The sequence below is a fragment of the Neolamprologus brichardi genome, chromosome 12, assembly GCF_056152115.1.
Source record: "Neolamprologus brichardi isolate AB-2024 chromosome 12, ASM5615211v1, whole genome shotgun sequence".
Classification (NCBI taxonomy): Eukaryota; Metazoa; Chordata; class Actinopteri; order Cichliformes; family Cichlidae; genus Neolamprologus; species Neolamprologus brichardi.
This window is the reverse complement of record NC_142115.1, coordinates 38,610,001-38,623,077: the sequence shown is the minus strand read 5'-3', so window position 1 is coordinate 38,623,077 and position 13,077 is coordinate 38,610,001. Positions and strand designations below refer to the sequence as shown.

Sequence of the window (13,077 nt, the reverse complement as noted above, 5' to 3'; positions counted from 1 at the left end):
TCCATTTACCATTTTATTTTTATTTTTTTGCTTTTTCCATTAACAAACCAGTGTTACTCATAAAAACAACAACAGTACTACTTTCTGTCCTAAAACACAATGTGTGTCAGCTCAGACTGAAAACATCTGGCCTTCTCTCATCAAAGGCTTCAAACAAGTTTCTGTAAGCGATGCAGGTGCAGATAGGGGTCATGACCCTCACCTGCACATGAACCACTCCCACCACAGTTTAGGCAACAAACAGGTTTTATTTAGCAACTCTGAACAGATGCATAGTTTAAACTTGACACGTGTCATCATCTCAGCTTCAGGACAAACTAGCCAATGTAGGGGCAGAAACACTACAGAAACCTTCAGATGAAACATGCTGAATTCTCATTTCTTCATTTTCATCTAGAATCATGAACTCTCTGTATTTGAGCTTTGAAGAGTTAAATATAATGTTTTTAGCTGAAACACTGTTTGACAGGCACTAACAAAAGGATGTTTTACAGAGAAACAGAGCAATACAGATCAGGGTATAATCTGCATAAAGACGGCGCTCCGATAACAGCGTTTAGATCAGAAGAAAAACTTGGACAATTTTTTGTTTTAATAAAAAGTTTGTCTGAGGAGGCGATGTTGGGCTCACTTCCATTCTTTAAATCTATTCTTGAAGTCTAATAAAGCAGCTTTGCATGAGTCACAGTGCACACTAGGCATGGGGCAGCCCCTCCCTTCATCCCTTGTCCTAAACAAGCTGATTTAGCTCCTCCCCTTTAAGGTTCTTCTGATTGGACCGTTTCTGGAAGACTCAGGCAGGCCTGTTCTTGTGGAGAAAACAAACTGTAAACCTGCTAAACCACAGCAGCGCAAACAGAGACGTGGATGCTGTTAGGAGTTAAGGTCAAAGTTCATGTCTTTGATAAATATTGCCCTCATTAGCTGCTTGTTCTGGGACACGATGGCAGCCTTACAGTCGCGGCGTATTTCTGTGAATGCTTCTGTAGGTATTCGCCATGCTGACAAACGCTTATCGAGCTGATGCCGACTCATCAGGAAAAGAAAAGAGTTTGAAGGAGTCTGAACCTGAGAGGTTTGTTTTCACTTCACACTTTCAGATACATAATCAGCACCTGTTCGGAAGTTTCTGAGATTTGATGAGACCGTCAACACAATTGTTTTGGGAAAACTTCCCTGAAAAGAGAATCTGTAGCGCCAGTATAACACCTGAGCTTTAGCTCTGAGGAACAACCTTCAGCTTTTGTTGTGAACTCTCAGTGAACAATGCAAAAACTATGAAGCTTCAAACAGCCGAGGACGTTCTTCAAATAAAACTCGACATTAGCAGAATGAAAGTCCAAACTCAGTTTCTGACATGAAAAAAACTTCAACAAAATTTTACTGAAGAATCTGAGATGGTGGCAAGAAAGAAAACGCCACAGGACGTGGGACTGCAGACACTTCCTGTTTCAGTACCTGTGACTCAAACATTCCTACGAGCCCTCCTCAGGTCCTCCACAGTTGGGACCACATGGCCCCTGCCTCCTGTCAGCAGCACTGAGCTGATGGAGGGCAGAAAAACCCAGCGAAGCCGGACCCGAGTCTGCAGCAGAACCAGTCTGGACCAGGTCAGACCAGAGTCCAGCCCAGCGTGCCGATGGAGATGAGCGTCTGGCAGGTGGCCGAGTCCAGCCACACCGACTCCACCAGGCTGAAGTGCAGGAAGCCAAGTGCAAAGCCGCAACCTACGTCTGACAGGTGGTGTTTCCCCAGCAACACCCGAGACACGCCCACCAGGAAGGCCCACAGGCAGAGTAGGATCCTCAGAGGCACCTGGAGGACAGGAGGCGGACACACCTGGATCAGGATTGTAAACTGTTCCAGTCTTTGTTATCTGTGAAGCAGCAAGCCACTCACCGCCAGCACCAGGTGGTTCAGCAGAAACTTGGACACCATGACGGCCCGACTGGCGTGGGCTGCTGGGAACGAGTACATATCCATGGCAATGTAGTCAAAAAAGGTTGGCGGGAAATCCCACGGTCCCCGACGTTTGACCAACTTCTGCATCCCAGCAACCGTCATCAGATCTAGTATCAGCGCTGCAGATAGACAGGTGAGAGACAGGTGAGACAGCAGAGAGACAGACAGGTGAGAGACAGCAGAGAGACAGACAGGTGAGACAGCAGAGAGACAGATGGGTGAGAGACAGGTGAGACAGCAGAGAGACAGATGGGTGAGAGACAGGTGAGACAGCAGAGAGACAGATGGGTGAGAGACAGGTGAGACAGCAGAGAGAAAGACGGGTGAGAGACAGGTGAGACAGACAGGTGAGAGACAGGTGAGACAGCAGAGAGACAGACAGGTGAGAGACAGGTGAGACAGCAGAGAGACAGACAGGTGAGAGACAGGTGAGACAGCAGAGAGACAGACAGGTGAGACAGCAGAGAGAAAGACGGGTGAGAGACAGGTGAGACAGCAGAGAGACCGACAGGTGAGAGACAGGTGAGACAGACAGGTGAGACAGCAGAGAGACAGACAGGTGAGAGACAGGTGAGACAGCAGAGAGACAGACAGGTGAGAGACAGGTGAGACAGCAGAGAGACAGACGGGTGAGACAGCAGAGAGACAGACAGGTGAGAGACAGGTGAGACAGCAGAGAGAACGACAGGTGAGACAGACAGGTGAGACAGCAGAGAGACAGACAGGTGAGAGACAGGTGAGACAGCAGTGAGACAGACAGGTGAGACAGCAGAGAGACCGACAGGTGAGAGACAGGTGAGACAGCAGAGAGACAAACAGGTGAGAGACAGGTGAGAGACAGGTGAGACAGCAGAGAGAAAGACGGTTGAAAGACAGGTGAGAGACAGGTGAGACAGCAGAGAGACAGACAGGTGAGAGACAGACAGGTGAGAGACAGGTGAGAGACAGGTGAGACAGCAGAGAGAAAGACAGGTGAGAGACAGGTGAGAGACAGACAGGTGAGAGACAGACAGGTGAGAGACAGACAGGTGAGAGACAGGTGAGAGACAGGTGAGACAGCAGAGAGAAAGGCAGGTGAGAGAAAGGTGAGACAGCAGAGAGAAAGACAGGTGAGAGACAGGTGAGACAGCAGAGACACAGGCAGGTGAGAGACATGTAAGACAGCAGAGAGACAGGCAGGTGAGAGACAGGTGAGACAGCAGAGAGACAGGCAGGTGAAAGGTGAGCCAGCAGAGAGACAGGCAGGTGAGAGACAGGTGAGACAGCAGAGAGACAGGCAGGTGAGAGACAGGTGAGACAGCAGAGAGACAGACAGGTGAGAGACAGGTGAGACAGCAGAGAGACAGGCAGGTGAGAGACAGCAGAGAGACAGACAGGTGAGAGACAGGTGAGAGACAGGTAAGACAGCAGAGAGACAGGTGAGACAGCAGAGAGACAGACAGGTGTCTGACCCAGCAACAGGTTGACAAGCACTTCCTGTCCAGCCAGCGTGCTGCTCCTCCACAGGCAGATTAGGGTGCCACAGATCCAGGGGAGGGCGTGGCCAGTGAGGGCCAGCAAGCTGATCATGGGGCGCAGCGGGGCCCCGGAGCCGCGGGCTCCCACGCAGACCCCTAGACGCTTTGAGAGACTGATGTCAATGGCGAGCAGAGAGCTGATGGCGATACCTTTGAAAGACGGGTTAAGCTGCATGCAGTCCTGCTCCGGCCAGCGGGAGGCATCCTTCGCACCGCCGCTGTCAGCAGCTGGACCGCTCTCGGAGGACTCTCTGGCCCCCCTGAGGACAAGACCAGACTCCATTAGAAAAACCCACATTTTATGTGGGTAAACAGACTGTTGCATGAACACAACTACACTTCCCATCATGCTTTTGTTTACAGGTGCTCAGACTGGCCCAGTGAAGGAGCATCAGCGAACACTGAGATCACCTAAAATCTGATTCTCAGGCAGCTTCCTCTCTGCATGTTAATGCTGAGGGAGAGGAGCTCCCACAGTCTGAGGAGGAGGTCACAGACTGAGCTCTGAACTCCTTAAAAATAACTCGGGCTCTTCTCAGGTTTCAGAAGGTTTTATTAAAGCGCCGTTACGTTTAAAGGTCACATTCTGATTTTGCATTATTGAATTTAACTGAAGATGATCCAGGATCAGGTCACAGAAAAAGTTTGAGCACCTAAATGAAACTCTGGTCTCGGTCCGGGTCCCGAGTCTGTGGGCGGAGCTTGTTTGTCTTACCTCCCCCCTGTGCTGTCCTGCTGACTCTGCTGTCTGAACACAGGTCTCCTCGGACCTCCGCCCCCCCGTCCCTCCCCCACCGCCTGTTCCCGGCGGGATGGCTGGTTCAGGGACAGAAACTCGGGCCGGTTCAGGACATTGTTGCGGTCTCTGGCCCGGAATTGGGCCTGGCTGCCGGGCATGGTGGTGGTGCAGCGGTGGAGGACGTGCTGGGACGGGTCTGACTCTGTGGGATCTGCTATTAATAGACCTGCTGGCCTTCTTCTTCTGCTCTCAGCTGTTATTGTGTGTGTGTGTGTGTGTGTGTGTGTGGGGGGGGGGGGGGTTGTTAAAGGGACACTGTCTATTTTACTGCGTCTCACCAAAGGTATGTGGACACTTGGATCATAATGGGGGTGGCAGGTCAAAGGTCAAAAGTAAATAGACATGAGGCTGTAGCTGGTCGTGTCCAAATTCATGGGCTGCTTCCTCCTGAGGCCGCATTTGTAGACCGATTACGTCACAGTGACGCGCCGAAGGCTGTCCAAATTCGTAAGCTGTGTCCCAAAACGTCGGCTGCATCCTTTGGAGGACCCGGCCTTCGCGGTCTACGTGGGCCAGGTCCTTCAAAGACCGAGAAGGCCGGAAGTGCGAGGCTGTGAAATGGGACAGTCTAGCCTTCAGATTAGCGTCACCGCTGTCTCGCTGGAGTTTCATAAACTCGGCCGTCTGCTCCTTGCTATCTAAAATATAACAGGACACTGGCGTAAACTCTCGACCGTCTCACACTTCTGTTTAATCAGTTTTCTGTTTGACGTTTATTCAGCTGTGTGAAAACCAAGGAGGAACCCACCCGATGGATTAATAAAGTTTTATTCAATCTAATAACTTTGATCTCAGCCAAACCGATTTACTCCGGAACAAATAAAACACCGAAAAAAGGCAAACAAACAAGTTATCCGAGTGACTTATATATCATGTTTAACCTGAGTAGCGAAAGAGCGGGGGTCTGAAAATGATGAAGCCGGGAGTCCGCTGCTCTCGCCGGCTGGAGTGACCATTGAACCCCCCGGCTAGCTATCGAGCTGGTGGGTAACAGACGTCTCCAAAAACGTCGAAGCACTTTTACAAATATGCGATATCTTGATAAACCGAGCAGATATTTGATGTTTACACAGCTACTTTCTCGCCTGAAAATATGTTAAAAGTTTATTTTGTGACCCAGAAAGATTAATAAGAGTAATATTAAAACTTAGTAGCGGCCGCTATTGTTGGAAACTGGAGTTTGGCTGGGCCGCGCTATGAATTCTGGGATATGGTCGGCCACGAAGGACACACCCGACCCATCCTTCAAATTCAGGGAAAAGGAGGACGCATTTGTCGGCTGCATTCGGAGGAGTCTACGAATTTGGACAGCCTTCGGCGCGTCGCTGTGACGTAATCGGCCTTCAAATGCGGCCTCAGGAGAATGCAGCCGACAAATGCGTCCTCCTTTTCCCCAGATTCAATCCAGTTATTCTGCTCTTTAATGTGTTTTTAATTTTGTTAGCTTGTTTGAAGTTTCTCTACAGGTGAATTCTGTCACACCTGTCTCGGCCACTGGATAGAGGGACTTTCCCAGCTGCGAGATATATGACGGGAATCTTGTCTGATACTTTTCTGAGTTTGCTGTAAAAGTTGAACAGCTGAGCTGGTTTCAGGTGAGATCTTTGTCCCGGCAAGTGTCAGAGCAGCGGAGGCCTCGTGAACCTAACTGTCATGTTGCTAATTAAAGGACTGTGTTTGCGCATATACTGTCGGTAACGTCAGGAGTGGAACATCTGTGACCGCGCGCTTTGTTGCTGCCCGGACCAGACTGCAGACGCACCGTTGCTATTGGTTTCAACGGAAGCTCCAGACGCTCTGCGGCTAAAGGCTAACCATGCTAACGTCAGCAGGGCTGAAACACGGTGAAACGTCACAGCTTATATTCTGACGTTTTCAGCTTCGGCGTGTATTGACGTTGACGTCATCGTCGAGGGGAGCTCGTGCTGTCACCTGATCTCTGAGGAGCTAACTGAGGCTAAGAACTAGCAGCGGGATTAGCCGGAGGCTGCGGCTTCAGCAGTCTGAGCAGGAGCTGTTAGCCGCTCGGCCAGCGGAGCTCAGCCCGGGATGAGGCGCTGCAGCCGGTGGGGACGACAGCAGGAGGGCGGCCAAGCTGATGGAGGTAAACCCGGTGAATTTCGCACAGCCGTAATTACCGTTCAAAATAACTTTATTCACATTGAGCAGAGAGACTCGTGGATGTAGTGATGAGGACATACAGAGGGTTGGTGTGACAGAGAAGGATGTTGATAGAGTCTGATTCACCATCAGCGATGACCCCAGCACTCCCAGCCAATCAGAATTTGGTTTTAAATTAAAGAGCAAGCTGTTCACCTTTCTTCAGAGTATGAGGTGAGGGTCACCTGTGAAGACCTCCGAGGTTTCAGGTTCTTCACAGTGTCAGTTTAATCCAATTTCATGTATATTATTAGCGCCACAGCAACTGTCACCTCAAAGTGCTTTCTACTGTAAGGTAAAGAGCATACAGTGATACTGAGAAAGCCCCAAAGATCAGACAACTCCCTATGAGCAGCACTTTGGCGACAGTGGGAAGGAAAAACTCTTTTAACAGGAAGTAACCCCTATTAGAATCAGGCTCAGGGAGGGGCGGGGCCATCTGCTGCAACCGGTTGGGGTGAGAGAAGGAAGACAGGATAAAGACATGCTGTGGAAGAGAGACAGAGATTAATAACAGATATGATTCAATGCAAAGAGGTCTGTTAACACATAGTGAAGAAGAAACACTCAATGCATCATGGGAATCCCCGGCAGCCTACGTCTATTGCAGCATAACTAAGGGAGGATTCAGGGTCACCTGGTCCAGCCATAACTATATGCTTTAGCAAAAAGGAAAGTTTGAATCTTAAAAGCAGAGCTAGTGTCTGTCTCCTGCATGCAAACTGGAAGCTGGTGATGAGATCTAACACCTGTCCACACCTGTATGAGTATTTGAGGGCGGGGTCAGAACTCTGAACTCTAACGGTTCACCTGTGCTCTTCTTCAGGTGTGAGGTTATGACGGGGTCAGACTTTGTCCTGAGACGGTCCAATCTGGACCGAGTCGCACTGGTCCTTGGAGCGCCGACGCCATGTCAGACATGTCTGATCCAGCTGTCGTAGAGGGACGGGCTCCTCACTGTTCTGCTCGGCCCCCCCTGGCAGAGAAGGCGCTGTCCGAGGTCTTCGGGCGGCTGCGGTATCGCGACACGTCACTCCTCATCTGGCAGCAGCAGCAGCTGGAAGCAGCACCGCCCTCCACCTACCTGAGCCGCAGCCAATCAGCCTGGTACAGTAACTATGGCAACCAGGCAGTTCTGGTCCGAGACAGGAGGGGTGCGGACGAGGGGCGGTCCCGGATCTGCAGCATCATGTGACGCTAACGAGAGCAGTTCAGTTTGGTCGCTAACCAACAGTTTTTTAATTTAGAGAACTGTCCAATCAGAGAGAAGCATTAAGATCCACGCCCCGCCCCTCCCCTCTCTCACCCACAGACTGCAGACAGGAAAAAATGAACAGTATTGTCAGCTTGGCGAGCTCCAGCATCAGCTCTGATGACCAGTTTAATGGACTTCCTGCCCTACAGGGGGCGTCCCGTGTCAGTATCCCAAACCCTAGCGTCCTCCATTTTGATTTGGGGAATGAAGCCAGCAGCACCACACTGAAACCATCACCTTCATCCAGCATGCCACCAAAAGACATTGTCCTGTTTGAAACCCTTAAGTGACCAATCAGCACGCAGTAACAGCACACTGGTGCTTTCTGGGTAAAATCATTGTCACTGAGAGAAACTGAAGGTAACGAGTCTTCAGACGTGTTGATTTATGGAAACGACGAATAAAATGTTTTCTTGTTTCAGCTCTGTCATTCTTACTCAGTGAAGACTGAGAGCGCCCCCTAATGTCAGGCCAGTGAAGCTGATATACAAACAAGCACAGTTCCACCTGCACATCCGTTTCCCTGCACGATGAAGAAATGTTAGTAAATCAGATCCTGAGCTAATAAATGTGTTCAGACTGTGATGATCAAACATCTGCTGTAAGGACTTCGGTGGTTCGAAGCAGCAGGAAATGAAACTCATGAAAAAGTCCAGTATTGATCCTCCCTTCACATTTTCCATCCTGGCCCTCGAGCCTTATATTTGACACCCCAGGATTAAAGAGTGGGATAGGGGGCGGGGCTTGTGTGTGTGGTGACTGTTTATTAGTTTAGCTGCATGTCGACTCCGGCGTGTCACGAGGGAGCAGCGGGCTCGTCTCAGCCCCGCCCACTCGGTGCAGTCCAGGACAACGCCCAGTGTCACAGCACGCCTCAGGTGGCCCCCGTGACTTCGCTCACGTCGTCCGTCAGAGCGCGCTCGGTGACAAAAGAGCGGAGCCGCTTGTTTTCAGTTTATGTGTTTATTTATGAAAACAAATGAACTCAGAAAATAAGGATCCCATATCAGTAATTACATCAAATAATTCACTTGTTTCGTCCCCTCTGCGTCTCTACGAGTGGAGCTCGCTCTAACCTCAGACGGCTACTTTACAGCTACTATACAGCGCTCAAACATACGCGAGAAAAACGTACGGCCGGAGTGCATGCAATACATAAAACCACTGTTTCCTTTTCTTATTAAAATACAAAATTAACTATGAGCGTTGAAGCTCAACCATCAACTAAAAACAAAGAGGAGGGTTACTGTGGCAACGAGCTGTCCGCCTGTCTGTCGCAGGGCGTCCCGGTCGAACGCTTTGCCCGGTCCATCGAGTCGTAATGCGCCCGCAAAACAAAACGTGGAGGCTAAAGGAAAGATCCGTGACAACGATGACGATGTGGCGCCACCCGGAGGTCGTGTGATCACCAGATTATTCTCCAACACCTGTCATTTACCAGGTGACCTCCAGGGGGCACCACAGGTAAACTGATCTCCAGCTGGAGGTCGCCAATAATCGGGTCAGAGGAGCAAGGGGAGGAGAGATTTTACTGAACACGCCCCCCTGGCTCCAGCCAATCGGAAACCATTTATATCATTGGGCATGTCGGTTCAACAGCTTCAGTAAAACTCTACGTCTAATATTCATGATTCATCTTTGTTTGCGCTCTGCAGCTCGTACAAAATTCAGAACGCCACCGAGGACGCGGCGTCAACGTCATGATGGATTTCAGAGAAAACAAACTTCCTGTTTGTCGATATTTCCTTTGCCAAGAACCGACACGGCGTCCAGGGATAAGAACAACTATGGCCACGTCCCAGAGAGCCCAACACCATCGGAGGTCTAACCACAGAGGTCAGAGGGCAACAGGCCTATCCGTCTGACACTGGTGTCAGGTGATCAGAAATCTGACGCCACAATGCCCAACGTAAGCCACAAACATCCACCGAGCGCTCGACAGACGGGTTTTTTCTGAAATCGCGAAAATGAGTCGTGACTGTGGTGGGCGTGGCATTTCCTCAGAAATCGTTTCCTGCGTCCTGACGTCCTCCGAGCGGCAGCGAGCTCCAAAACCTTAAAATAAATTGTCTAAAAAGCTTTAAAAGAAACGAGGTGCTCCGAGTTTGGACCCTGACAGGAGGAGGCGGTACAGTGTGAGTGGTTCTTTTTTGGCGGGTGAGAATGGGGGCGGCGCTTGAACAGGACAGCAATAGAAAGACATTTTATATAGAGAACCTTATAAGACACAAACAAGTTCAGCACACAACCTGAAAATCAAAAACAGGAAATGTAGTGTTAAAAAAAACAAATCAACGTCTCTGTGCTGACAGAGCCGTGCTGGGGGCGGGGTCAGGATCCTGTGACCCCACCCACATTGCCACGATGACCCCAAGGACAAACAGGAAGTTGTGTGTTGGGTTGCAGGACCAGCAGGGGGCAGGGTTGGTCTCAGAGGTTTTTAAGGTGGAGCTGAAAGATCCAGAAGCCGGTTCGATCCAAAGGGTCAGTCAAAAAAACTTTATTTCCCGCTGAGACGGTCAAGAGTCCACTTGGACACTTTTTAAAGCGTCACCTGATGAGGACTCCAGAGCAGGCGGTATGGCCACGCCCTCTGTCTATCTGCAGGCACGCAGTTTCCTGTTACGTGTTTTAAAGGGTTTAACGCCAAACTGAACCAACCACCAACAAAATCAGGGTATGGTTACCCGTCATAAATACCTCAAAATGGTTTAAATAAAGTTTTGAATTAAAGATACTTTTTGTAACAACCTTCTGCAGAATGTAACTAAACATTCCACCACCAGGGGGCGCCATGTCACCACTGAGGTCAGGCCTTGTCCTCTTAGTTTTCACACTGGCACAGGAGCGTGCTCATACCCGTTTTAAATAAAGTTTACGCTGGTTTCATTTAGTGGCACAAACTGGTATTACACTGAAGTTCTTCCTTTTTCTCCTCAGTGACACTTTTAATTTGAAAAGCTTTTAATTTGAACATTTAAACTGGATTTTACAAAAAGTACCTTTAAACTGTTAAACTGTATTTTCCTGCCGACCCCGCCCACCGCCATACTGCTGCCTGTTTCCCACCTCGCTGGTTTTCTCAATCCCAGTTTAAAGTAGCATCACATCAGAAGGAGGGGCTAAACAACGCGTTGCCGCCAGGTTCAGAGAAAAAACGGTTATCTGTAAAACTGTTGTGATGTCACACGCTGACATCGTCAGGTCTCTCTGCTGCGGCGCTGCCGACACCTTCAAATGAAACGTGAGATGCGCTCATTCGTCTCAGTATCCACAAACCTGCTGAGATCACCTGCTCCTCCTCTCCAATGATACTTGTGGAATGTATTCAGAGGTCAGGGGTCACCGCCGGCCGTCCACAAAGAAGAAAAAGACGAAGAAAGAAAGTCTCGACGGTTGCATTTCTGGCTGCCCATCGCTCTACCTGACTCCGCCCACATCACTTTCTTCTGTCTGCAGTCCTCCAATAGCGGAAAAATAAAACGGAAAACAAAAGCACTAGGAGCTAAAAAAACAAACAGGTCAGCCTATTTACATCCAGTCTGTTTAAACGTGTGTAACGAGTTCAGAGTGTCTCCGTCTTTGTGTTTGTTCAGGTGTGTGTGTGTGTGTGTGTTCAGTGACACGTGTGTGTGTGAACGCGTGTTCAGTCTGTGTCGGAGGATGAGGAGGTTCCTGTCGAGGAGCTGTCATCGGAGGAGGAAGAGGAGCTGCCACTCAAACGACTAGCCCCGCCTCCTGAGGCCCCGCCTCCAGCTGCCTTCTCTGAAAAGAGAAATAAGACGAGTCAATGAGACGTCCCGGCCCGGTGACGCCGTTTCTGTCGGCGCTCGACAGCAGAGGGGATGAAGATGATTGTTGCCTAGACAACACGCGCTCACACGATGCCCCACCCCCTTCGTATCGGACCGCTCAGGCATCGACGGCGTGCTTTCGAGGCGGTACTTACGCAGTAGCTTCCTCTGCTTCTTCTGCAGGCAGGACTTGACGTAGCGCTCGAGCTCTCGGAGCGTGGAGGGTTTGAGCGTCTCGAAGTCGATCTCGATCTCGTCGGGGTTGGAGTCCCTCAGCGACGGCTCTCTGGTCTGGATGATGTGCACGACGCGGCCCAGCTTCTCTCCCGGCAGCCGGTTGATGTCCAGACTCAGCTGCCGCTTCTCGTCGTACGACATCGGCAGCGACGACTCCTCGCCGTCGTCCCCGTTGGCCGAGCCGCTGCCCGACGTCTTGCTGCCTTTCTTGGGTTGCCTGGAAACACAGTCACCGCGGTCACCACATTGTCCTGTTCTCAGGTGGATTTGCTGAACACTGAGTCGTACCTGGTGGCCGTCACCGTGCTGTTGGCTTTTCTGGCTGGCGCCTTCTTCTGATTGGCCGGTTTGGGCTGCTGGGCGGCGGCCTTTGGCTTCTTCTCTTCCTCCATCTTGCCTTTATTTCCCTTGTCTTTCTCCTTCTCTTTCTTCTTCTCCTTGTCTTTCTTCTCTTTCTTCTTCTTTGGCTTGCTGACCGGCGCCTGGGACAGGACCGCCAGCTGCTCGTGCACCGCCTTCAACTGATGGAATAAACTGATTATCAATACCCGTCATCTGCGATCAATACACGGCCACGCCTTCACGGTGAGTCACAGGAGCCATGGATATTTCAAACATGAATGTAAACGAATCGTGAAATCTAAAATGATAAAAAGAAGAAAACCAAGATGTTCTTGACCTGTGATTGGTCGGCAGCACCAACCTGCTCCTGTAGCTCAGCCAATCGCGTGGCCCGCTCCTCCTCAGAGTCGGATGATTCGTCAGAGGAGGAGTTGTTGCTGCTGTCGGAGGAGGCGGTGCTTTTGCTGACCACCGGTGTCGTGGTGGGGACCGACGCCTCCAGGCCCTCGTCGGGGATTTTAGCGAAACGCATTTCAAACACGTCCTAATGGCAGACGGGTTATCGATACCTGATCGCAGCGATCGATCGAGCAGGAAACGGAGGCTTTACGTACCTGCAGCTTGCGGGCCATGGCCACCACCTCGTGGTCTGGGGGGTTGTACTTGTAGCAGTTGGAGAACATTAACCTGACGTCAGTGGCGAAGCTCTGAGGGTCGCTGTACTCGCCTTTATCCATTTTTTTCTGTCGGGAAACAAATGAACGTCAGAGATGGCGCCATCTGAAGGTCCGGAGTACAGACACCCGACGGCGTTAAACGGTTCCAGTTTTCCACCAGAGCGAGCTTTGAACCGGCCGCAGGGCCGGGAATCGCCGCAGCCCACGATCACAGCGTTGTTATGGTTTCATGTTTTACTCAGCAGTACTGCAGTAACCGGGGTTACTGCAGTACTGCTACAATAACGTGTATTATCTGCATTCAGCTCGTTCAACTTCAGGTTACGTGCTCGGA

General features: G+C 50.5%; 3 protein-coding genes across 4 annotated transcripts in view; 1 reads left to right on the top strand and 2 right to left on the bottom strand.

Annotated features, from left to right (window-relative positions):
* Window positions 1–228: 228 nt before the first annotated feature.
* On the bottom strand, window positions 229–4,450 carry LOC102779048 (inactive phospholipid phosphatase 7-like). The gene is made up of 4 exons (XM_087849625.1): window positions 4,195–4,450; window positions 3,414–3,739; window positions 1,900–2,081; window positions 229–1,815 (listed from the first exon to the last, which is right to left on the bottom strand). Exons 1-4 carry the CDS (start codon window positions 4,374–4,376, stop codon window positions 1,612–1,614), a joined length of 894 nt encoding a protein of 297 aa, XP_087705751.1. The 5' UTR covers window positions 4,377–4,450; the 3' UTR covers window positions 229–1,611.
* Window positions 4,451–6,054: 1,604 nt separating this feature from the next.
* Window positions 6,055–8,227, top strand: brd3os (BRD3 opposite strand). Its single transcript, XM_087849629.1, has 2 exons — window positions 6,055–6,382; window positions 7,265–8,227. The coding sequence occupies exon 2, from the start codon at window positions 7,349–7,351 to the stop codon at window positions 7,631–7,633; it is 285 nt and encodes a 94-aa protein (XP_087705755.1). The 5' UTR covers window positions 6,055–6,382; window positions 7,265–7,348; the 3' UTR covers window positions 7,634–8,227.
* A 2,878-nt stretch (window positions 8,228–11,105) lies between these two features.
* LOC102778782 (bromodomain-containing protein 3-like) overlaps window positions 11,106–13,077 on the bottom strand; it is an 8,464-nt gene continuing 6,492 nt past the window's right edge. For both annotated transcript variants that reach the window (XM_087849611.1, XM_087849612.1), the window contains exons 8-12: window positions 12,681–12,809; window positions 12,428–12,610; window positions 12,013–12,245; window positions 11,643–11,941; window positions 11,106–11,458 (exon numbers count right to left, since the gene is read on the bottom strand). In XM_087849611.1, coding sequence (XP_087705737.1) covers window positions 11,340–11,458; window positions 11,643–11,941; window positions 12,013–12,245; window positions 12,428–12,610; window positions 12,681–12,809 — 963 coding nt within the window. In that variant the 3' untranslated portion in view covers window positions 11,106–11,339. The remainder of the gene's footprint in view (window positions 11,459–11,642; window positions 11,942–12,012; window positions 12,246–12,427; window positions 12,611–12,680; window positions 12,810–13,077) is intronic.